Consider the following 24,439-nt stretch of genomic DNA (forward strand, 5'->3'; position numbering starts at 1 on the left):
TGCCACAAGGAACTGTCCTTGGCCCAGTCATGTTCATTATTGTCATGAACTCGTTGAGCCAACGCCTTGCAGAAGTGCCGTTACTGCAGCACGGATTCTTTGCAGACGACCTGACGCTACTCGCGAGGCACACAGAGAGGGATGTCATCAACCACACACTACAATGCGGCCTCAACGTGGTGTTACAGTGGTCACAAGAGTACTTCATGTCTGTCAACGTAGCGAAAACGAAGTGCACACTCTTCGGGTGTATAGAGCGCCACTCCCTAACATTGCAACTGGACGGCGAAAGAATAGGAGCTGACAGGACACCGAAGCTTCTAGGAGTAACATTCCAGTGTCTGCAGGGGATGGCAACACATGCGGCCGAAACGAGACGCAATATGGACTTCCGACTACTGCAGATAGCAGCCATCTCAGCTTCTACATGGGGGTCAAGACGACAAGTACTGAGAGCTTTTTATCTAGCACTCGTACAGGCACACACCATGTATGGCATTGAGGTATGGTACTGGGACGCTTCGGAACGAAGTCGCGACCTCCTTGCATCAGCACAACGCAAAGCCAGTCGCATCATAGCCGGCATACCGCATGGGACGCGCAAAGAGGACTCTCTGCTAAAAGCAAACCTCCTGTCACTGAAGACGACCACTCTTGTGCGCAGCATGAAATTCATGCTGATGTGTGAGTCACGAGGCGGATGTTTGCGGCGCAGTGCTGAAGAAGTATACCACAGCAAACACCCAGTCAGAGTCTTACATTCCCGCATCATGCGGTCTTATCCCCACCTCCGCATTGAGCCACGCGAGCACCCACTAGAGACATCGACGCTCCGCCACAGCTGCCGACCGCTATTTCACACGCAGATAAAGCCTGTGTGCGCTGATGACCCTGACGATGTCAAAAGGGAGGCTTCCGAAAAGTGGATTGAACGGCATTTTGCACGGAGGGGGAAGGAGCCACCGCGGCGAGAGCACTACGAATTGTGGACTGATGGATCCGTGTCCCTCGGTGAGATGTCCGGAGCAGCTGCCCTGCTCTATAGAAACAACACGCTGATTTGCGCACCCAAAACTGTAGCAGGGGAACTCTCATGCAGTTACAGAGCGGAATGCGTAGCATTAGAGATAGGATGCAACGGCTGCTGAAATGGCTTCCGGCATACAGAACCACACCGAGCAGGTTGTCCATCTTCTCTGACTCGCTGTCAATGTTAACAGCACTGCAGACAGGCCCCCTAGCCGTAACGGACCCAATTCTAAGACGACTATGGAGGCTTCTGCTTCAAGTTCAGAGAAGGAAGATACGTATCCGACTGCAATTTGTGTTTGGCCATTGTGGCGTGAAACGGAATGAGGTTTGTGATGAAATGGCCAAAAAGGCCGCAGATTTACCACAGTTGCGAGACACATGGATCCCCGACATCATTGCTTATGCGAAGCGAGTGCTTAGGTCGGAAGAAGTCCATGAGAACACTCATAGGTTTGGTATCACGGGCAACCACTTTCCAACGAAACATAAAGAAGAACTGACGAGGGAAGAAGAAACGGCACTGGCACGCTTTCGGGTTGGATCTTCAAGACACTATGGATGGATGTTGTGAAAGATCAACCCGAGTGTGCCTCCACAGTGCCGATGGTGCAACCCGCAACATGCAGCGATAGGGCCAAAAATACAAACAGCCCCAACTGTTGCGACACGCACTCTTCAGAGAACCTCCGAACCGACCAAATGTACGGAATGTGATGCCACATACCAATGCCGCTCGAGTGCTGTAACGCATATGGTAAACAAACATGGCTTTGTGCGAGCTGATGCCCTCCGGAGGATCAAATACGGCGATGCAACACCTGCAGTAGACATCCCCCCGAAGCCCCCTCCAGTGGTGGCGATCGTTCCTCTACCATCGAGCACATGAGTCCCGATGAGACCGCAGGTGCTTCATTGTACCCTCTGTGCCTCCAAATTCGCAGTGCCAGGCCGACTATTACACCACCTTAGAACAATACATGGCATAGGCAGCGGTAGTTGCCGCGTGAAAAGGGAGCGAGAGAACGAGGACTCATTGCAAGGAGATGGTAGAGCCCCAGCAGCGCCAGCCTCTCAGGATACACGGAAGCTGCCGTTTCAATGTGACCTGTGCGAGGCGAGCTTCGGTACACGTTCTTCCCTGTCACTACACAAGAAATTCAAACATAAGAGCACAGTGACGGAGGATGGTACCGTGGTGGTGGTGCAATTCCCTCGTAAGCGTGCCCGTGAGGGAAACGTTGACGCCCCGTGGAAGGGCGAGGTGCAGTGTGGTGTGTGCCAAAAAGTGCTCAGTTGCAGGGACTCCCTCATCCGACACTGTAAGGCTTTCCATAAAGGTGAGGGAGTCGAGCTTAAATGCAGCAAAAGCACAAAATTGTGTGCCACTGATTCCCCGCATACAAACACATCCATGTTGGTGTGCCCGACATGCGGAAGGCAGTGTGCTAGCAAAACTGGCCTCACCCTCCATCGAAAGAAGATGCACGGTATGAAGGTAGAGCGCGCTGTTACCAGCCAACGCGGCGACTGCGAAGAAACGTCGCTGCACTTGATGAGCTGTCCCGGTTTGAAGGAGTTACGTGTCAGGTTTGCGGTAGAAGGTGAGTGTGTGCAGGATGTATGTTTCTCTAAAAGGCTGGCGGAGTTTCTCATTGCGGTTGAACGGAGCCGGCCGCAGGTGAAGTCCTCCCCTAATGTAACAGTCATACAACCCACTCTCCCTTCTGCAACTTCCCCCCTTATTGCCGAGTGTGGAGCTAGCAGGAAAAGCACCGGACGCAGGAATAGTCCAGACACCCTCAGAGACAGAGGGGGTATGCAGTCAACAAGCAACAGAAACAGAAAGAGGGAGAGAGAATAATAAACGAATAACAAAAATCAAAACAAAAGGATTGCTAATTGACATCTTTTGGAGAGGCCAGGGTGTGGGGGCTTCTCGCCCCATCTGCTTTGTTCCGTTCAACTGCGGAGCTACAACAAAAATTATAGAGGGTGTGTTAGGATGAATGAAAAAGGGAGACTCTGCCACAGTCGCCAGACCGATAGCATCTCAGGGCTCTACGGTGATGGCTGATGGCCGCGCCAGTGGGGGGAAACTCCCACGAAGGCACGAAGAAAATTCCAAAAAAAAAAAATATATTCTTGCAAAGGAAAACGAGCACCAACCGCACCTGTTTTGAAGTTCCTTTTTCAATTCTTCAGAGCGGTTGCTCATGAAAAATAAAATCTCCCTCGTGGGGCTGTGGAGTCACGCCGTCTCTCTTGCTGAGGTTGTGCAATGTGGAAAGCAGGCTCGATGACTCTTGAAGTCAAATCAGGATGGAAGCACCTGCTCTCAAGGACGACCGGGTGTTAAGGAAGGCTCGCCGCAGCACTTGGGGTCTCGTTTGAACCGTTGTAGTCGGGCGCATCGTCGTTCCGCCAGAAGTCGGATGCTTGTAAGTTGGAGGAAGGGCTGTGGACAGGCAACGTGCGCGCGGCACCAATATATATCGATCCGTGCCCACCGATTGCTACTTTGCAAATTTGTTGTACGTGTGTGTGTGGCAGGAAGGCGAGGGAGGTGTCGCAGCCCCAGAAAAACCTGAAGCATCCTCACGCCTCTCCAAAGTGGGAGCTCACAGTTTCGTTCTCGACTGTTGTCTTGCCGCCATGATCTTACATTTGATGGGGGACAGAGATTTCAGTGGAACAAGCTGCGGGTCTTCTGCGAATGAAGGACGCCTGGGAGCCCGGCTCCACTGCACTGCCGCCTTTATGCAGTGGTGCGGTATCTCGTCGCGGCCCTAAGGGTTGGCAGTTGCGGTGTCTAAGCCCGCTGCAAGGGGGGGGGGGTCTTGACATTAATAGCGCAATACTCCTTGGCGATTTGGGCCGCTTGAATGTGACGGGGGTATTCACTGCCTCGTGCTTTCGGGGGAGGCCGGAGCCAAGCGGCGTTCCCGGCCCGGCAAGCTTTGTGGCGTCCACTAAGATTGAGGTGACTCAAAACGGGATGATGCGCCGTTTTCACTTGAGCCGCCGTCTCTTTTCCCGGGTGGCGTATAAACGCGCGCCGACGTACCGTGGAGTATCACGCTAACCGGGATACTGCCGCTGTGGTCCGTGCTTCTAGGTGTATTCTGCACTGATGCAGGGGATGGGTGGGGATGAGGGTTGTCTCACATGAAGGAGCGAAGAGAATTAGTAGAATTCAGAGGTCTTCGACAAGCGGGGTTGCACATGGGCGCGGTGCACAAACTATGAGGTTCCTGCTACGTTACCTGTAGTTTCACACGTTCCGCCATGCGAGCAGTGTTACCATTCGAATGAAGGACGGTGCGGTGTTTGAGGCTCTGTTTACTTTAAATACGAATATAAGGACATGAAGGAGAGTGCATTTGTTGCGGAACCTGGTGGAAGGCACCACTGTTTCAACAAAGTGACCAAACATTTAAAGTTGAGTGTTGACCGCATAAAACGTAAAGGCAGGGAGCCGTGCGCCTGGCGGACGTCCATCGTTTCAACTGTAAAGGATGAGTGAGTATACTATTTTGCTTCGATATGCACGATTAAAGAAAGTGCTTATTGTGTTGATGTTGCTGTCATGAATGTTCAGGTGGTGTGATGATAGTGATCCACAAAATTTTAATTCATCGCATCCCCATAGTATTCGGGAGTTCTGGTGAACCGGAGCGTATGGCTAACGCCTTACCCCCTTTTGGGTGAGTTGATCAAGTCAGTCTTGCGTTTATTTTGCTTAGTTTGCGGTAGGGAATATGTATTTTCCGGGCACCAGAAGTACTCGGGTGCTTTTAGCGCTTCATGGCGTATGAGGGTTATTGGAGAAGGGCGGTAACTCTTCTGAAATAAATAAGTGGTTGAATGTGTTTAAGTGATGCCTGCCACCACAATTGAAACTCAGCCGATGCGAATCATGTGTGATTTTTGTTTATATGCCTTATGTATTTTGTACTGATGTGTCTGCGTTTGCTGTACTAAATTTCCCCGCTGATGCTGCACTTGCTGCAGAAGGGGTGGTAGATAGGGCGATGGCTTATGTGATGTTGCTCCTGAGAGCGGTGGGTCATGATGCGGTTTAAGCCCATTTTGACGGAAAAGAGCGACGGGATTTTCAGTTGGAAAAGTTATGATATTTAATTGTGCATGTGCTGCATCTCGTGGGAACGGCTCATTCATTATCCTTCGTGGCGTTGTACTGGATGTTTTATCTATGACGGAATGGATAAGGGAAATAAATCATCTGCCTTTTCCCCCTTTTCGCTTTGCAGCTACAAATCTAGAGGTAGTGCACCTGAAGTGTTGAAATATTGTTTAAGGAGCGGTTTTAGCATAAATTTGCGTCGAAGCAATTTGCTTTTGTGGCACCGAGATCTCTTCATCTTATTTTTGGTCCCACGCTCTTTAATAAACATTCGAACTTACAGTTGCTTGAAGAGAGGCAAAAAGGATGCTGAGAGCAAAACCCATTTACAGACTTGGTACCAATGCTCATAATCACTTATAATATTACCTAACACGCAGGGAAGGAGATGAACTGTGGTTTTTTTGTTTTGCAATGCTGTGCTTTGTGAAGGCAGATGCTTTTCGCTTTCGGTGGCGTCTAAGAAAAGTAATGCAACTGGACAACAGGTATGATTTTGTTCTTTAATACCCAACGAGTGCTTGCTCGTGTGCTAATGCGTGGTGTCCCGTGATGCTTTCTTAATGTGACCTCAGAGGGGTTGCTGTAGGGAGCAGGGTTTCTCCTCTTTGCTGGTCCATATCGCACTGTACGCATTGGTTTCAGCTAAGGTGCGTACCTGGAGTAAACAATGCACATCAAAGTGGCTGACGCGGTGCGTGCATATATGTGTGTGATGAGGCGGCATCCCTACTGCCTTTGTCCGGAGGTGTTTCCGCGATTCGAATACATGGTCATAATTCTTGGAGGAGGTATGGGAGAGTTTTTCAAATATTACAAACCCCCATTGCACGTAGAATGTCTGCATATCGTTCTTTTGTAGCAACCGGGGTTCCTTTTTTCTTTTTTTTTTGTAATTTTCCCTGACAGGTCTTGCGTCAGGTCGGGTGGAGACACTGACCCTCCGTTGGACGGGATTTGCCTTCCACCAGCCAAACGGCGACTCCGTAACCGTTTTGTCGTTTTTTTTTTTCCAAGAGTGCAATGTTGCACCCTTGTCACCCAGTTTTGTGTGCACTGGAGCGCTTCTTCTTTTGAATGAATAAGCGGCGTACGTCTTGTGATTTCTTTGACACAGATGAAATTCACATACCTTAGCTTCTACCATAAACTTCAAGTGGTCTTTTACACTTTCCAACTGTCAGCATTTCCTCTTTTAGTTATTACCCGCGTGTCGCACCGTACCGTTACAAAAAAAAAAATAATTGCTGTTTGCTTCAACATCAAGGCATGGTTGTTCGGTTCTTTTATTAGTTACCGAGTGTCATCATTGAAAAAACATTAAGTTTTTCATGATGTTTCGTGAGAGAAGGTAGCGTGGCTTATTACTGTGTACGACATGTTTTTTTTTTTTTGAGATGGATTGATCTCATAGTAAGGGGCACTGTTCCCTGGTTTACGGATGTTATCCCTCCTGAAATATTGTCAGCAACCTGAATTTTTCTTGCGAAGTTATCTCCAGGTGTGTTTCTGCTGTTGTCATCATTAAAAAAAATTATCCATCGTGAACCCACCGCGCGAATGAAATTACCTCCGGTGGTCATTTTTTTTCTTTTTTACTTCTACCCATTTTCAGCATTCTATGCGATGGGAGGGCTTACAAACTGAGATGGTACGTTGACAAAATGGATCCAACGAATGTGCTCCTCACGTTTCGTTCAGCGGATATCTTGCACGTGTGTTTGTAAAGGTGCACAACCGCATGCCCGTATAGTTAACGTTCACTGACTGCCACGCATCTACATGGCGTTGACAGTGCGCGAACATTGGACTCCAATATATGCAACTGCATAATAACATGCGTGTTCTTGGTCTTTAAAAGAAAAACTACACTTTTCTGTGCAAGATGTTCTGAGCTGCGGTGTCGGGCGTGGCCCTTAACTTATTTCTAAAGGGGCATCTCTACCTCCATTTTTTAACATTAAAAATAACGCGGCCCACCTGCGGCTCCATCGAACAAGCGTTTATTTTTATCTGTTTTGCGTTGGAAGACTTCTACTTTAAATATTTTCGGCAAGTGCCATTATTGACTTGACACGTGTTTTTTTGTCCGTGCACTGGGTCACATCCATACATACCTAGGTGGCTGCGTTTTTATGAATGACCATTGTTGTGGTAGTTGCTGACGTGAAAGTGTTGGTAATTGTGGAGGTCGGTATCTGTGTAATATAGATGCTGGACGCCGTCGTTGTTATCAAGCATTATATTTCTCTCGTTTTGTTAGTAGCTAAATACCGTTGCGTAGGCCTTACCGAATGTTAAAAATTTTGTTTGAGTGTATTCAGCGATCCCTCCCTTTACGTCTCCTGTTGTTTTGACATGCTTACCACTGGGTGGTTCGGTGCATCTAGTTGTGTGCTACCTCTGTTCAACCTTATTGGGATGTATTTTGTACTCTTCGTTCCAGCGCGTGAGGAGCAAGTGGAGAAGGGATTGTAACCGTTCGCTCTCACCAAGGTGGCACAGATTTTGTCCGGCCAATGTAGTGGGTACGCTAGGGTTTACTGTCTTTTGCACATGTGCGCGGTTTTATTGAGAAACTAAGGGATGCAGACTCGTCAAGTATGTGAATGCTTTCTTGCAACGCGGGGTGTATTACTGCATTCGTATGGGGTTCCTCTCCACACAGCTTGATGTCTCTAACGTTCTTTTTTGCTTTTGACCCGAAATACCTGGGTAGCTGTTCTTCCTCTCCAGAGATTTGGGTTAAATAACGAGTTTGGCGGAGATGCGACCATATGCATCCGTACATGGTTCTGTACGTACGCAATGTCGCTACTGCGTTTAACCAAATAGCATTCACTTGCCCATGCTTACTTTCTTTGCGATGAGAACCACGAAAGCGACCTGTTACTTTTCTATTTAAAAAAAAAATATGAAGAGCAATGCCTCACCGCTCCACTGTGAGTAAAAAGAGGTCTAACAGTGTAAGTAGACCGACTGCTGCACAAAAATGCGCTGCACAGCCTCGTCCAACAGCCACCGCAAGCGAAGGGAGATTCCCAATATACGGAAGAAAGCCAGCTGTCACCGAGGCCCACCAACCGCAGGCAATTTGGAACAACACTTCTACGCGTGAAGATGTTGGAGGACGTGCATTGTATGATAAAGAACTTGCCAATATTGCACAACGACTACACGAGGAGCTGTGCTCTTTTCGACAGAGAACTCAACGGGCGCGGATGCGGGAGTGCCTGGCTTACAGTCGGCTCCGACAAATCCTGACCACCCGACTCAGTGTACGAAATATAGTTGAAGAACAATCAGAGGGACGGTAGATAATGGAGCAGGTACAAGTGCAAGAACCCACACACAATAACAGCAGCAAAGAACACAATAATCCTTAGGCTAATAAAGTACCAAAGTTAAGCCATGAGAACTTGCACTTTTCATTATTAACAATTTTTTAACCTTTCCATTTCTCATATATAAATATACACGTATAAAAAAAAGAAAGAGAAGAGCCAAAGACGACAGCAGCCGCACCGAACAAAAGACGCCTACAACCAAGCACAATCAAACAATAGACGACAAAATACCGGCATCACCACTAGAGAGTATACTAGTGGAAGCAGCAGAGTGTAGAGGCCAAAGCGCCGCCGTTGGATTTCTGTGATTTCGTTAACAGCGTTGATACTAAGCAAACTCGTGCTGCAATCATGTCTGAAATAGCTCACTCTGCGGTGGGTGACGTGCCGATTGACTCTTTTAAAGCAGACAGTCACAATGGTGGAAAAGATGCATGGGTGTGCACCCGATGTGGTAAGGTGAAGGATCTTCGGGGTGATCATCTTCGAGGCAAGATGGAGGTCCGTTCTGATTGTTGGCCCTGTGGAAAGAAGGCGACATTCAAGTTGCAAAGCAGGCTCTCGGATGACGATAGTAATAACAACGTCCCTGCAGCTAGCACTGTCGATGATACGCATCAACCAAAAGGCGTCGGGAACGCAACAATAGTTGGAGGATTTCGTGCTCCTGTCGTTCCTTCAACCGGTGACGAGCACCAGTTTCTTTTCCCTGCTCCCGTACTCCAGTGCTCAACCCCAAGCTTATCAGCAGACTGCTCCTCTGTATGGAAATGCTCTACCTGTGGAAAGGTGAAGCCACTTTCTGGTGATCATTTGCGGGGGAAAACAGAGGTGCGAAGCGATTGCTGGCCTTGTGGCTGCAAGAGAACGTTTGTGTTGAGTCCTGTTGACGGTGAATACGGATGCTCCGCGTTGCCGAAGGAGGATGCATCGAAGACTATTTCAAAGGCCAGCGAGAACGTTAAGGAGCAAGCTACCACTGGCGCACAAATACCAGTACAACCCGCAGCAACACCATTTAAGAGTGTGTTTGGTACACAGAGCAGTGGAGATGCGAAACCACCTGCAGCAACACCATTTAAGAGTGTATTTGGTACACAGAGCAGTGGAGATGCGAAACCACCTGCAGCAACACCATTTAAGAGTGTGTTTGGTACACAGAGCAGTGGAGATGCGAAACCTCCTGCAGCAACACCATTTAAGAGTGTATTTGGTACACAGAGCAGTGGAGATGCGAAACCACCTGCAGCAACGCCATTTAAGAGTGTGTTTGGTACACAGAGCAGTGGAGATGCGAAACCACCTGCAGCAACACCATTTAAGAGTGTGTTTGGTACACAGAGCAGTGGAGATGCGAAACCACCTGCAGCAACACCATTTAAGAGTGTGTTTGGTACACAGAGCAGTGGAGATGCGAAACCACCTGCAGCAACGCCATTTAAGAGTGTGTTTGGTACACAGAGCAGTGGAGATGCGAAACCACCTGCAGCAACACCATTTAAGAGTGATTCCATTAATGGCTTTTTTATTAAGCAAACTCGTGCTGGAATCATGTCTGAAATAGCTCACTCTGCGGTGGGTGACGTGCCGATTGACTCTTTTAAAGCAGACAGTCACAATGGTGGAAAAGATGCATGGGTGTGCACCCGATGTGGTAAGGTGAAGGATCTTCGGGGTGATCATCTTCGAGGCAAGATGGAGGTCCGTTCTGATTGTTGGCCCTGTGGAAAGAAGGCGACATTCAAGTTGCAAAGCAGGCTCTCGGATGACGATAGTAATAACAACGTCCCTGCAGCTAGCACTGTCGATGATACGCATCAACCAAAAGGCGTCGGGAACGCAACAATAGTTGGAGGATTTCGTGCTCCTGTCGTTCCTTCAACCGGTGACGAGCACCAGTTTCTTTTCCCTGCTCCCGTACTCCAGTGCTCAACCCCAAGCTTATCAGCAGACTGCTCCTCTGTATGGAAATGCTCTACCTGTGGAAAGGTGAAGCCACTTTCTGGTGATCATTTGCGGGGGAAAACAGAGGTGCGAAGCGATTGCTGGCCTTGTGGCTGCAAGAGAACGTTTGTGTTGAGTCCTGTTGACGGTGAATACGGATGCTCCGCGTTGCCGAAGGAGGATGCATCGAAGACTATTTCAAAGGCCAGCGAGAACGTTAAGGAGCAAGCTACCACTGGCGCACAAATACCAGTACAACCCGCAGCAACACCATTTAAGAGTGTGTTTGGTACACAGAGCAGTGGAGATGCGAAACCACCTGCAGCAACATCATTTAAGAGTGTGTTTGGTACACAGAGCAGTGGAGATGCGAAACCACCTGCAGCAACACCATTTAAGAGTGTATTTGGTACACAGAGCAGTGGAGATGCGAAACCACCTGCAGCAACACCATTTAAGAGTGTATTTGATACACAGAGCAGTGGAGATGCGAAACCACCTGCAGCAACACCATTTAAGAGTGTGTTTGGTACACAGAGCAGTGGAGATGCGAAACCACCTGCAGCAACGCCATTTAAGAGTGTGTTTGGTACACAGAGCAGTGGAGATGCGAAACCACCTGCAGCAACACCATTTAAGAGTGTGTTTGGTACACAGAGCAGTGGAGATGCGAAACCACCTGCAGCAACACCATTTAAGAGTGTATTTGGTACACAGAGCAGTGGAGATGCGAAACCACCTGCAGCAACACCATTTAAGAGTGTATTTGGTACACAGAGCAGTGGAGATGCGAAACCACCTGCAGCAACGCCATTTAAGAGTGTGTTTGGTACACAGAGCAGTGGAGATGCGAAACCACCTGCAGCAACACCATTTAAGAGTGTATTTGATACACAGAGCAATGGAGATGCGAAACCACCTGCAGCAACACCATTTAAGAGTGTATTTGGTACACAGAGCAGTGGAGATGCGAAACCACCTGCAGCAACACCATTTAAGAGTGTGTTTGGTACACAGAGCAGTGGAGATGCGAAACCACCTGCAGCAACACCATTTAAGAGTGTATTTGATACACAGAGCAGTGGAGATGCGAAACCACCTGCAGCAACACCATTTAAGAGTGTATTTGGTACACAGAGCAGTGGAGATGCGAAACCACCTGCAGCAACGCCATTTAAGAGTGTGTTTGGTACACAGAGCAGTGGAGATGCGAAACCACCTGCAGCAACGCCATTTAAGAGTGTATTTGGTACACAGAGCAGTGGAGATGCGAATTGTCGAGGGGGTGTTGTTTCCATTTGTTTAGATGGTGAAAGTTCTGTGACTAATTCTGCTTCTTCCAGTTGTCGCTCCACAGTTCAGGCTAATATTTTACATGATAGTGTTGGTGGGGGAGTTGCTTGTGTGGCTGATGATTTGAGTGGATACCAGAGCAATTCTCTTGATGAGGCTCTGAACGTTACGGGCCTCTCTCCCCTTTTTTCTGCTTTTGAGAGGATGATGAATGACGCGAAGGAAAAGGTGTTGTCAGCCTTGAAGGAGGAGTTGAATCAAATGGTTTCCTGTGTTGGTGGCCGTGATTGCTGTAAGTGCGGAAGGGCAATCCAAAGTGGTAGGGAAGTAAAGGAGAATTATAGGGGTAGAAATAAGTCCGGTGATAAAATAATGTGGGCTCATTTGGAGAATGCTTTCACTAAACCCTATTGAATTTATTGAAGTGTTACTTTGATGCTAATCACCTTCTGTTGCAAGCGCTGGTGATATAAATTGTTTGTGGGTTTGTTGCGTGATGACCTTTCTGCTCCTTCCAAATAATCACTTACTCTACCTGCAGTTCGTGTAACAGATAAAAGGTGTAGATGTCCCTGGACCCCCGTTCCTGTGACGCCATTTGTGAAGAACTTCATGCAGAATCGTGCATCTGTGACGGAGCTGGCATTCTCAATTTATGTCGACAGGTAAAAGAACTTCGAGTTGGAATTCGCCGTCTGCTTACTGAAGACATACCGACTCTTGGAGACATCATCACAGAATTTCAAGAGCCACACCTGAGGGAGTTTAGGGACTTCCACCGTGGTGCCAGAAGAGATAATGTTGTCAGAACTCCAACCGATATAGTTTTTGCCACAACATCACTCCTGCGTTGTTGCAACGAACTGAGTTCCAATGTTACGAGAGGATTCAACCGCCTAGCCAATAAGGAAACTGTTAAACTTAATACCCATGCAATCGGTTACGCACCTATATTTTCCAGAGAGAAATATAGCAGTTATCCACCCGCAACTGTGGAGACAGAGAAAAACGAAAACAGCACAAAAGATAAGAAATTAAACAGTAATCATTGCGCAGCGCCACAGGTAAAAGCGGGTGGCGAGAAAGAGGGAAAAGCTAACCCGCAAGCAAGACACGAAACAAGTAGATCACTGGTGTCACAAAAAGAAATTTTGACATCTCGGCTAACTACTGCAGACAGGTCTCCTGCATTTGGTCAAGCAATTACTGAAGATAAGCCTCCCGCATTTGGTCAAGGAGTGAATGCAGAAAAGCCTCCCGCATTTGGTCAAGGAGTGAATGCAGATAAGCCTCCCGCATTTGGTCAAGGTGCGACTGCAGATAAGCCTCCCGCATTTGGTCAAGGAGTGACTGCAGATAAGCCTCCCGCATTTGGTCAAGGAGTGAATGCAGATAAGCCTCCCGCATTTGGTCAAGGTGCGACTGCAGATAAGCCTCCCGCATTTGGTCAAGGAGTGACTGCAGATAAGCCTCCCGCATTTGGTCAAGTAGTGAATGCAGATAAGCCTCCCGCATTTGGTCAAGGTGCGACTGCAGATAAGCCTCCCGCATTTGGTCAAGGTACGACTGCAGATAAGCCTCCTGCATTTGGTCAAGGAGCGACTGCAGACACAACTCCCGCATTTGGTCAAGGTGCGACTGCAGATACAACTCCCGCATTTGGTCAAGGAGCGACTGCAGATAAGCCTCCCGCATTTGGTCAAGGAGTGAATGCAGACACAACTCCCGCATTTGGTCAAGGTACGGCTGCAGGCACAACTCCCGCATTTGGTCAAGGAGTGACTGCTAATAAAGCTTCAGCATTTGGCCAAGGTGCGACTGCAGATAAACCTCCCGCATTTGGTCAAGGTACGACTGCAGGCACAACTCCCGCATTTGGTCAAGGAGCGGCTGCAGATAAGCCTCCCGCATTTGGTCAAGGAGTGACTGCGAATAAAGCTTCAGCATTTGGTCAAGGTGCGGCTGCAGGCACAACTCCCGCATTTGGTCAAGGAGTGAATGCAGATAAGCCTCCCGCATTTGGTCAAGGAGTGAATGCAGGCACAACTCTCGCATTTGGTCAAGGTGCGGCTGCGAATAAAGCTCCCGCATTTGGTCAAGGTGCGGCTGCAGGCACAACTCCCGCATTTGGTCAAGGAGTGAATGCAGATAAGCCTCCCGCATTTGGTCAAGGAGTGACTGCAGATAAGCCTCCCGCATTTGGTCAAGGTACGACTGCAGGCACAACTCCCGCATTTGGTCAAGGAGTGACTGCAGATAAGCCTCCCGCATTTGGTCAAGGAGTGACTGCAGATAAGCCTCCCGCATTTGGTCAAGGTACGACTGCAGATACAACTCCCGCATTTGGTCAAGGTGCGACTGCAGGCACAACTCCCGCATTTGGTCAAGGTGCGACTGCAGATAAAGCTCCCGCATTTGGTCAAGGTGCGACTGCAGGCACAACTCCCGCATTTGGTCAAGGTGCGACTGCAGGCACAACACCCGCATTTGGTCAAGGTGCGACTGCAGATAAACCTCCCGCATTTGGTCAAGGTGCGGCTGCAGGCACAACTCCCGCATTTGGTCAAGGTACGACTGCAGATAAGCCTCCCGCATTTGGTCAAGGTGCGGCTGCAGGCACAACTCCCGCATTTGGTCAAGGTACGACTGCAGATAAGCCTCCCGCATTTGGTCAAGGTGCGGCTGCAGGCACAACTCCCGCATTTGGTCAAGGTGCGGCTGCAGGCACAACTCCCGCATTTGGTCAAGGTGCGGTTGCGAATAAAGCTTCAGCATTTGGTCAAGGAGTAACTGCAGGCACAACTCCCGCATTTGGTCAAGGTGCGGCTGCAGGCACAACTCCCGCATTTGGTCAAGGAGTGACTGCAGATAAGCCTCCCGCATTTGGTCAAGGTGCGGCTGCAGGCACAACACCCGCATTTGGTCAAGGTACGACTGCAGATAAGCCTCCTGCATTTGGTCAAGGTGCGGCTGCAGGCACAACTCCCGCATTTGGTCAAGGTGCGGCTGCAGGCACAACTCCCGCATTTGGTCAAGGTGCGGCTGCAGGCACAACTCCCGCATTTGGTCAAGGTGCGGCTGCGAATAAAGCTTCAGCATTTGGTCAAGGAGTGACTGCAGGCACAACTCCCGCATTTGGTCAAGGTGCGGTTGCGAATAAAGCTTCAGCATTTGGTCAAGGAGTGACTGCAGGCACAACTCCCGCATTTGGTCAAGGTACGGCTGCAGGCACAACACCCGCATTTGGTCAAGGTGCGGCTGCAGGCACAACTCCCGCATTTGGTCAAGGTGCGGCTGCAGGCACAACACCCGCATTTGGTCAAGGTACGACTGCAGATAAACCTCCTGCATTTGGTCAAGGAGTGACTGCAGACACAACTCCCGCATTTGGTCAAGGAGTGACTGCAGATACAACTCCCGCATTTGGTCAAGGTGCGGCTGCAGGCACAACTCCCGCATTTGGTCAAGGTGCGGCTGCAGGCACAACTCCCGCATTTGGTCAAGGTGCGGCTGCAGGCACAACTCCCGCATTTGGTCAAGGTGCGGCTGCGAATAAAGCTCCAGCATTTGGTCAAGGTGCGGCTGCAGGCACAACTCCCGCATTTGGTCAAGGTGCGGCTGCAGGCACAACTCCCGCATTTGGTCAAGGTGCGGCTGCAGGCAGAACACCCGCATTTGGTCAAGGTACGGCTGCGAATAAAGCTTCAGTATTTGGTCAAGGAGTGACTGCAGATAAGCCTCCCGCATTTGGTCAAGGTGCGGCTGCAGGCACAACTCCCGCATTTGGTCAAGGTGCGGCTGCAGGCACAACTCCCGCATTTGGTCAAGGTGCGGCTGCGAATAAAGCTTCAGCATTTGGTCAAGGTGCGGCTGCAGGCACAACTCCCGCATTTGGTCAAGGTGCGGCTGCAGGCACAACACCCGCATTTGGTCAAGGTACGACTGCAGATAAGCCTCCCGCATTTGGTCAAGGTGCGGCTGCAGATAAGCCTCCTGCATTTGGTCAAGGAGTGACTGTAGGCACAACACCCGCATTTGGTCAAGGTGCTGGTGGGTGTGTATCCAACTCTGTCTTTGGGACGACTCCGGCAAGCGGTGGATGTGAATTGGGTACAATATGTGGATTCGGCTCTGACCCGAGTGGAGTGAAGTCGTTGCGTGCTAACCTTGGTGCTAATTGCGGTGTAGGGACTCCTTCTGTTTTTGGTGTGCCCGGTCATGTTTCGAGTCCGCAAGTTGCTCCCTTTGGTTCCGCTGCTACGTCTCATGTTTTTCAGTCTTCTTCTTTTTCTAGTATTGCCGGCAATTATAAGGCCACACCTGATTTTAAAAGTGTCTTTTCGCAGTAGAAGTTTATGGTTATGGGAGGTAACTAAAAAATCATGTGAATGAGGTGCTTAAATATTTTTGTTATTATACTTAAATTTCGTTAGATGATGTTCTTTGTGAAGGCGCTTTCGTTTGTTGTTTTGATGTGTAGTTCTTAGAGGTTATTCTTGCTAGCATCAGGACGAAAGTTGTGAAGCTATACAATGACCGATATAGTGGACCTGGAACTTAGGGTGTTGGAGGAGAGTGACTTGTCCAGTCACTTGGAGCTGTTGGGGCATCTGACTGAGGCACCACCGTTGAGCGGGGTCGAACTCGCGAACATCGCGGACATGCGGAGGAGAGCTGGAATTGTAACTAAAGTGTTCTGTCACCAACCAACTGGACGGATTGTGGGGTCAGCATCTCTAATGATTCAACCGAAATTCACTCGTGGCGGTAGGGCTGTAGGACACATTGAAGATGTCGTTGTAGACCCCTCGTACAGAGGGGCTGGACTTGGCAAGGCACTTATCATGGACCTTTGCGAAATATCTAGGTCGAAAGGTTGCTACAAAGTGATACTCGACAGTTCTGAAAAGTCGCTTCCGTTCTACGAAAAGTTGGGGTTTCGAGCACATGAGAGACAAATGAGGCTGGATTTGTAGTTTTTTTTGTCTGCATTTTCGATTTAACATGAGTATTCACTTATCTACTTTCAGCAAAGTGGTGGGGGTTACTGATGAAACGTAATGGGGAGAGACAGGTTATAGAGCGGCAAGTCAACATTGCATCCTGCCTTCGCATGTGTGCTCGTTCTATTATATCTGTGCTTGTGCGCTGTTTCTATTCTTCTGCTTTCTCACTCTTTACCATCAGTGTGTTTACGTAGGATATCAACATTTTCATGCACCGGGGGAGCCAACTTGACGTAAATCGGTACAGTGTTGTAAAGCACCTTGGAAGTGGGGGATTTGGTGATGCATTCCTTGTAAAGGATGCTAACGATGGCATGGAGTACGTGCTGAAGTGTTCAAAAACTGTTGGCAGTAATGACACACTGTTGTCCGAGGCACAGAATCTCTTGCTCACAACATGTGACCATGTTGTGCACTGTTTTGGTGTTTGGTTGGAACCTATGGGTAACAGGTGCTGTATGCTACTTGAATACTGTGATGGGGGGGACTTGGAGGATTACCTAAGTTACTCCTTTCCCCTGACAGAATCGGAGCTTGTTTCAATATTTGCGCAGCTGCTATTGGGTCTGGATCACATCCATCTTAAGCATCTTATACATAGGGATATCAAATTGCAGAACTTGATGCTACACCGTTCTACGGGAGTTGTGAAGATTGGTGATTTCGGCATGAGCAAAGCTCTTCGCTTTACGGACGAGGTCTCTTCCACAAGGCTTGGTACCCCTCTTTACACTTCACCAGAGGTTCTAAAAGGCCTTGGATATACAAGAAAAACAGATGTATGGAGCATGGGTGTAGCGTTCTACCGTTTGATGACCAACAGACTTCCGTTCCCAGCTTCCAATGTGGAGGAGATGTATGAAAGCTATAGGACCACCCGGCCCGTGCACCCTTGCCGAGTGCACAACGAATATTCCGAACCGCTTGGTGATTTGGTAATGAAGATGCTGACTAAGAGTAGAAGGAAACGGCCGAATGCGCGTGAGCTGCTTGCTCTTCCACTGTTTACGGAAACACTTAGTGCGCGTCCATGGCATCCGCCCCATCTTCGCGGATCAAACTACTTGTTTTCGTGTCGTCCAATGACCAACATCAATATCCGGAGTCTTCCTTCCTTGGCTGCTGAGCGGGTTGGCGAGGTTTCGTATGGTGATCAGGTTCTTGTAAGTGAAGAAGAGGTGAGCAGTGAGGGTATGATGTGGTACAGGGTTCTTTATCCCCTGGAAGGATACTGCATTACAACTACAGATGGTCATCAGTTATTTCAGCGGGTTAGTGACCCTGCGCGTTTTCCCCCGATTTCGTCCCTAGAGTGATATTTATCTTCTTGTTTCATTTTCTGGTGATATAGTGATGGTACATTCAATGTATTATCCCTCATGTTATTTTTTTAAACTTCCTTTCCTCAACTATTTGTTTTACATCTCTAAGTAGATTGTTGGTTTATTTTGTTCTTCTTAGCTTTCATTGAACTTGTTATTATTTTATCCTGGAGAGTTGACACAGTTCTGTTGGTAACAATATTTCGTTGTAGTGTCTCTTCACTAGCGGCTGCGACATGCTTTCTTCTCCCCACCGGTTCTGTGGTCAGGGAAGAGACTGTATGAATCGGGTCGAGAAGACATTCGGCGGAAATAGTTTTTTTCTTTTTAAAGCCCTGCTTTTTATCGCAGGCGCAGTGCTTCCGATCTTCTTGTTAGAGAAAGGATCCGGGCTCGACAGTCGCGTTGCATCACCACCAGCGACGTCCTTCTTATCTCTGCTCGTTAATCCTTTCTACCCCTCACCTTAACAAATACATGGCTCTCTTTTTTTCCTTTTAGGCGCAAAGTTTTGGAAATGCGTTGTGTGAGACGATCTGTTTTGGGCTCACGCGGCTTGAAGCGGCCCATGTTTAATTACACCCGTATTTTTAGCATGGGGATCACACAGCACACATTTACTGGTGCTCTGCTGGAGGACTTAAGGGCCGGAGGGTGCTGCGGGGATCAAACAGAAGACAACCCTGGGAGCTCTCTTCGACATGGGGAGCTCGACCACTTTGAAAGTCCGGAAGCCGAGGCTGCGCACGTTGAGAAGGTGAACACCGTAGTTGATGATTTATTTTCCCGGATGCCCTTGCCCGAAGATCCAATGGGGGCTGCGTTGGCCCCAACCAAAGAAGAAATGGAGGAAAAGGCCGAATGGGATGTGTTAAAGGAGGTTGTGCGTGAGCGATACCAACGCAAGATTGCACTCAAAGAGGCTGAGAGAGTCAGGATTGATAAGGCGATGCAGCATTACCGAGTGGATAAGGATATTGAGGGGGGAGTCTCAGGTGTAACTGGTGCCACCGGCGATTCTGAAAAAATTCGAAAGAAAATTGAGCGGATGAAACAGGAAATCGTTGAGCTTGAGCGGCGCCTCGAAGCAGCGAACCACGATGATAATTTGTAGTGTCTGCGGAGGTGTGAGGCTTCTTTTTTTTTTTTTGCCAGATAGTTGTTCTTTGCCTGTATTCACTGGTGCGTACCCTCATTTCTTATAGTGACCCCCCTGTGGTATGGCCGTTGTGCTGACGGTACCGCAAAACGAATTTGAAACGGCGTCACATAAAAGATACCGGGGACTGGGGTGTTGTTGAGGTCTGGTGTTGGCTTAATAGGGATCCAACCAATGGCGTCCTCTTTTTTTTTCTTTATTCATGGAGGAGTTTACGTTGTGGTGTGCCGGTTGACGGTGTTTTGATGTGGTGCTGTAGGTGGCGCACAGCGCTGCGTAGTTAGCGTTCGGTGGGTTGTAAGTAGTCCATGGATAAACTGTTGCGGTGTAGCATTGGGAAATGGAGGGCCTAAGCAGATGGCACCCTCTAGGACTGATTAGTCCGTGGCCTTAACCGCTCTTCTTGCTCTCGTAAACTCTTTGACTGTTTTTCTTTCTGCATGTTTACCCCGGATAATCTCAACGGGGAAATCAGCGCCTGGCGTACCGTCCCTTTACCGTATTTGTTTGTAGGTATTTAACCCTGTGGTTGTTTCTGTAGGACGATGTTCCACAGGGCATTCGTCAGTTCAAGTGATTTAACGGGCTGTACGATAGCGCTTTCAAGCGTTTGCACGCAGAAGAGGTACTGGGCTAAGCCCAAAAAAAGACCGAAAGTCGGTCAAGGTTTTCACGAGAAGGCTCAGAAGTGGCGCGAAGAATATCTTCTTGATAGGCATCGTGCCCTTGCCGACAGTCTTCGCGCTTATGTAGAGTTTAGTACCTCTAAGCGCGTGGAACCTTGGGATGCGCGCTTTAAACCATTTGACCGTATCGAGAAGGATGGTGTTTATGTGCTTATGCGTTACATGATGGAGGAGAAACTGCAGCTGTGCAACTACCATCATCGCCCCGTCAAGCGTTTGTTTTGTAACATTGGACTCATGGGACCCCAGATAACGACGAAGGCCCGCTGGAAACCGTATCGCTTTGCAACTAACCCTGCCGGCACCTCGAAGGCCGAGCGAATGTATCAGAGAGACAAGACTGTGTACACACATGGGCACAACGATTAAGAAAGAAAGGGTGTCGCTGACGCAGCCTTCAGTTGCGTGGTACTGATGATGGTTTAATGCTGTTGAACTAATTTATCACCTTAGTGACTCATGTTTGGTTGGTGTAAACTAATAAGTGAGTTTGTGTTGCATATGCCCCACCCTCCCCTATAGCTTTTATCTCGCTCGTTCGATGGGTGGGCCACCAAGGAAGAGAGAGCGTGAAGGGGAAGCTCTTAAGCCAAAGTCTAAAGAGGAACAATTGCCTATAAAAAACGAATGCACCTTGGACAGGCGCGAGGGAAAGCAAATTGTCGCTGAGAAATGGAGTGAGGTGGTTGTTGACGACAATGAAAGTCAGGAACGCTCAAACGAAAGTGTATCCGAATCTCAGGTGTATGACACTGAGGAGGAGCTACTGGCGGCAGGTGAGGACCTGAGCGGCGATGCTCTAAAAGATTTCCTGCGTAAGAACTTCGTCGACTTCATCGATGAGAAGGTGGCCCGTGTCGGTGATCTGGATCTAATGAATTGATGAAAGACCTTTTCCTCCTTTCTCCACTCGTCTTTACTCCTCCCTGACGAGGGCGAGAATGCCACGCAGCTGTGGATGTTAGCAAGATGCAACGCTTGGGGTCGGGAAGAGGTGCCAGCTCTCGGAGTCTCTTCCGTGTGTTTTGTCTTTACCTCACAATACGGATGAAAAGTGGTTGCAGTGGCTGCTTCGATGTGTTTCTTGCCCTGTCTTTTTTCTTTGTGCTACTATTCCCATCTATTTCCTTTTTCATACACTATTTGTGGCGATTTGAAACCCCAGCCGGTGAGCCCGCTTCTTGGTAGACGAAACCCTGATCACGTGTTTGTGTTTGTGTGTGTGTGTTTGAGACTTCCCCGCGCTCCCTTGGGACCATCCACCTTTACAGAGACATACTTTTTACTTTCGCGTTTCCTTATGCAAGTAGTTATTGGAGCATGTCAGCTACGAGTTTTCATTTCGCAGCGTCAGGGAAAAGCATTCATCATCTGGATGCCGTTGGTGACGTTAGATACTGCAGTGAGCAAGGGATCGTGTCCGATATCCTGAATAATATCGGGAGCGGCACTCTGGTCTTTGCTATAGTAGATAATCGCGGGGATGGAGAGGAGCTACTGAGGATGCTGTTTACGAGTTTTGCGGATACATGGGGGAGTCCGCTTGGCGCCTGGACGCAGTTTGGTGTATCATTTATTGATGAAGCTTCGTGCGAGTTGCTTCAGTACCAGTGTGATCGCCATTCCGATATTGTAAGTATCATTGAAGATGAAGGCGCTCAGTACCGATGTTGTTCAATAACCGCCTCCGTGGTAGAACCCACGAGTGATTCCTTCGATTTTTTGAGAGTCACTCTGACCCTGGTGATTTGGAGTGAGAGAAGTGGTGACAAAGATTTTCTCCGAACAGCAGAAATGGTGACAACAGCGCAAGGGATAAAGCTGGGGTCTATCTTCTTTTACTTTGCTTCTGAAGATATTTCGTTTGTGGACCGATGTTTGTCCATGGCCAACAAACTTCGGGATGTTTGTCTCACTCGCACCCTTGGGTCTAACAAAAAAAGAGACTTTGATACACTTTTGAAACAGGTGAGGGGATGGTCACTCTTCACAAACGAGTTCTATCGTATGGGTCCGCAGTTGGAGGGTCCGTATTTAATCAATCTCAATCCCCGTTTGGTTGTCGGAGAGAAGCTTGCCCACCTTGTGTCGCGTGGTGTTAGTTGGATTGTGGCGGATGGGTCTAGTGCGAGTTACAGCGATATTGTTGTACTTCCATTGGGTTGTGGTAGCGATGGGAAAAATCCTGGAAATGTGTTCTCACCTCACTGCAGTCTTAGTTACGAAGGGGAAACTGTGTTTATCCGCCCAGAGTGCGGCATGACGTACGTTAACGGAAAATTTTTATCATGCGAGACAGAGTTACAGCATGACGATCGTATTTTGCTGGGGAGTGGAATGGCCTTTCGCTTCGTCTTGGTAACTGCAAAGGAGCAACAAGAACAATCGCCAAGAGTCGTTGATTGGGAATCTACTTTCAAAGAGTTCGAGATGGCGGCAGTGAACGTTACCAAGGAGGCCGAGCTACGCCAGCTCAATGATGAGGTTGCAGACTTACGCGAGGAGTGCGACCAACTTCGGCTTCAGCTCCAACAGGGAAGCCAAAGGAGTAACAAGGCGTGGTTGGTTCTCAGTAATCCTTCGGACACCCACGCAGGGCCTTGTGTTTGGGACCTGTGTTGGATGGTTGACGGTGATTCTGTAACCCTTGGGCCAGGGGGTGACATCTCTCCCCATTTAACCGAATCTGCTGCAATTTTACGAACGGCGGAGGGCTTCGTATGCCGTTCGGACTCTGGGGACACGGAGCTGGCTCATCTACAGCCATTTACTATAGGAGGAGGCGTATTTTCATTATGCCTACAGAGTGCTCTGGTGAACGCGAAGAGCAGCGCGGCACAGAGCGGCTCGAGTTCCGAGGTGGCTAGGTTGGAGCGTGAGCGAGGGGATGATGTAAACGAAGTTAAGAGAACTCTTTATACGCTGCAGTGGACAATCGCTCATTTGTTGGACTTCGCTTTTCCAAAAGGAAAGGGGGCTGCCGACGACTTGAATGATGTTGCAGATCCGCCAATCAGGGCGCTGGTAACAGACTACAGCATATACACAGATGGCGAGTTTACGCTGCAGGGGCTGGCAGCGCAGGCAAGGACCATGATTGAAGCGATACAAATGTCTATGTCCAGAATGGCAGGGGAAATCAATGGCGTCCTTACGCCGGTGAAACGTGCTGGTGGTGACGTTCGACTCCCCGAGACTCTGAGAGAAGGAACCCTTGGACGAGTTAAGAGGGAAAAATATCTTTCGTGTGAGACAAACGAGAAAGTGGCAAATTCAGCACGGAGAGCACTAACCGATCTTAATTCGAGGTCAAAGAGACCCCACAAGTCTACCATTTCTCAACTAAGTGAAGAGGAGTTACATGCACGTACGCTTGACCACCTTAGCGCCCAGGTGATGATTTTAAAAGCCAAGTGTTTTGTTGCTGCTCCCTTAGTTGTGAGGCAGATGAGCGTAGCCCTGCAAGTTCTTTCCTATGCCTGTGATTCTAAAATACAATTGAAACGGTACATCAGGGAGCTGGACTTGATATTGGAGAAGGACCCAAACGTGGTGGAGCTCAATGAGTGCAAGAAGCGGAACATCGCACTCGCTCTCGTTGACGTGCTTGTCTCTTTGAATTATGTAATGAGAAACTGTCACTTTACTCTTGCTGATAGGGAAACCGTGGATAGCCGACTGAAGCAATGGACATCCATTGCCGACATTTGTATTCCCGTTATCAGCAATGCCGAATCGTGGAGGCACAAGCCAAACATGGATCCAAGTCTCATGGCTCGGCAACGGCGTGCGCCTGCTGCTGTACACAATACTGCCCTTGCAAGTGCTGCCACTGTAAACGCTACTACCACCGTTTTGAACACGCGGAGGACGCGTTTGCAGCCGACCACACCACGTGAGGTGGGGCAGACGCTGCGCAGTGCGCCGCCGGGTGGACAGGAGCATGTTGCGGCCTCGTACACAGTGCATCAAAGACGGCAGATGCTGAGCGGCACACCGGCTTCAACGTTAAGAAAGGCCCCAGTCGCCGACTCAGTTAATCGGGGAGTGAGCAAGTCATCGTTTCCCAAGCACATTCCTGTTTCCCCCCGGTTGGGCGCGCACGCTAAGGCATCTGGAAAGGTGACACCATTGCGACTCAACCTTGCCACGCCATACCAATGCGCAGTAAGCAGCCCAAGGATCAACTCGGCCGCAAGGTCCGTGCCGCCTGATGTATCTAATTTTAATTCCTCAAGAACAGCGACGATGGGACGGTCTGCGACCACTGGGACACCTCTCAAAGCAAGAAAGGCGTGAGGTGGCAATGTGATTTGTTTCGTTTTCTCTCACTGTCCCCCCTTTTCCCTAACCCCTTTTATCTATTTTTTTTTGCCTGTGTGGGGATAACGAAGAAAACGACAGCAATAAAATCGCTTTGCTCCCTGCTTAGGTGTGTTCATGCTTTGTCGGTACGTTTTGTGGAAGAACTGAATGCAGAACTCCTCTCTTTTTTTTAAAACACTT

General features: G+C 49.0%; 8 protein-coding genes across 8 annotated transcripts; all 8 read left to right on the forward strand.

Moving 5' to 3' along the window:
- Window positions 1–8,874: 8,874 nt before the first annotated feature.
- TbgDal_XI12400 (hypothetical protein, conserved) lies at window positions 8,875–12,174 on the forward strand (the record flags this gene model as incomplete). Its single annotated transcript, XM_011782083.1, has 1 exon — window positions 8,875–12,174. The coding sequence occupies one exon, from the start codon at window positions 8,875–8,877 to the stop codon at window positions 12,172–12,174; it is 3,300 nt and encodes a 1,099-aa protein (XP_011780385.1).
- A 152-nt stretch (window positions 12,175–12,326) lies between these two features.
- On the forward strand, window positions 12,327–16,109 carry TbgDal_XI12410 (hypothetical protein, conserved; the record flags this gene model as incomplete). Its single annotated transcript, XM_011782084.1, has 1 exon — window positions 12,327–16,109. The coding sequence occupies one exon, from the start codon at window positions 12,327–12,329 to the stop codon at window positions 16,107–16,109; it is 3,783 nt and encodes a 1,260-aa protein (XP_011780386.1).
- Window positions 16,110–16,292: 183 nt separating this feature from the next.
- TbgDal_XI12420 (N-acetyltransferase, putative) lies at window positions 16,293–16,736 on the forward strand (the record flags this gene model as incomplete). Its single annotated transcript, XM_011782085.1, has 1 exon — window positions 16,293–16,736. The coding sequence occupies one exon, from the start codon at window positions 16,293–16,295 to the stop codon at window positions 16,734–16,736; it is 444 nt and encodes a 147-aa protein (XP_011780387.1).
- A 239-nt stretch (window positions 16,737–16,975) lies between these two features.
- TbgDal_XI12430 (protein kinase, putative) lies at window positions 16,976–18,082 on the forward strand (the record flags this gene model as incomplete). Its single annotated transcript, XM_011782086.1, has 1 exon — window positions 16,976–18,082. The coding sequence occupies one exon, from the start codon at window positions 16,976–16,978 to the stop codon at window positions 18,080–18,082; it is 1,107 nt and encodes a 368-aa protein (XP_011780388.1).
- A 523-nt stretch (window positions 18,083–18,605) lies between these two features.
- Window positions 18,606–19,202, forward strand: TbgDal_XI12440 (hypothetical protein, conserved; the record flags this gene model as incomplete). The annotated part of the gene is made up of 1 exon (XM_011782087.1): window positions 18,606–19,202. One exon carries the CDS (start codon window positions 18,606–18,608, stop codon window positions 19,200–19,202), a length of 597 nt encoding a protein of 198 aa, XP_011780389.1.
- A 590-nt stretch (window positions 19,203–19,792) lies between these two features.
- Window positions 19,793–20,302, forward strand: TbgDal_XI12450 (hypothetical protein, conserved; the record flags this gene model as incomplete). The annotated part of the gene is made up of 1 exon (XM_011782088.1): window positions 19,793–20,302. One exon carries the CDS (start codon window positions 19,793–19,795, stop codon window positions 20,300–20,302), a length of 510 nt encoding a protein of 169 aa, XP_011780390.1.
- Window positions 20,303–20,474: 172 nt separating this feature from the next.
- On the forward strand, window positions 20,475–20,816 carry TbgDal_XI12460 (hypothetical protein, unlikely; the record flags this gene model as incomplete). The annotated part of the gene is made up of 1 exon (XM_011782089.1): window positions 20,475–20,816. One exon carries the CDS (start codon window positions 20,475–20,477, stop codon window positions 20,814–20,816), a length of 342 nt encoding a protein of 113 aa, XP_011780391.1.
- Window positions 20,817–21,253: 437 nt separating this feature from the next.
- On the forward strand, window positions 21,254–24,232 carry TbgDal_XI12470 (T. brucei spp.-specific protein; the record flags this gene model as incomplete). The annotated part of the gene is made up of 1 exon (XM_011782090.1): window positions 21,254–24,232. One exon carries the CDS (start codon window positions 21,254–21,256, stop codon window positions 24,230–24,232), a length of 2,979 nt encoding a protein of 992 aa, XP_011780392.1.
- Window positions 24,233–24,439: the final 207 nt, after the last annotated feature.

Source organism: Trypanosoma brucei, chromosome 11 (genome assembly GCF_000210295.1).
Source record: "Trypanosoma brucei gambiense DAL972 chromosome 11, complete sequence".
Classification (NCBI taxonomy): domain Eukaryota; phylum Euglenozoa; class Kinetoplastea; order Trypanosomatida; family Trypanosomatidae; genus Trypanosoma; species Trypanosoma brucei.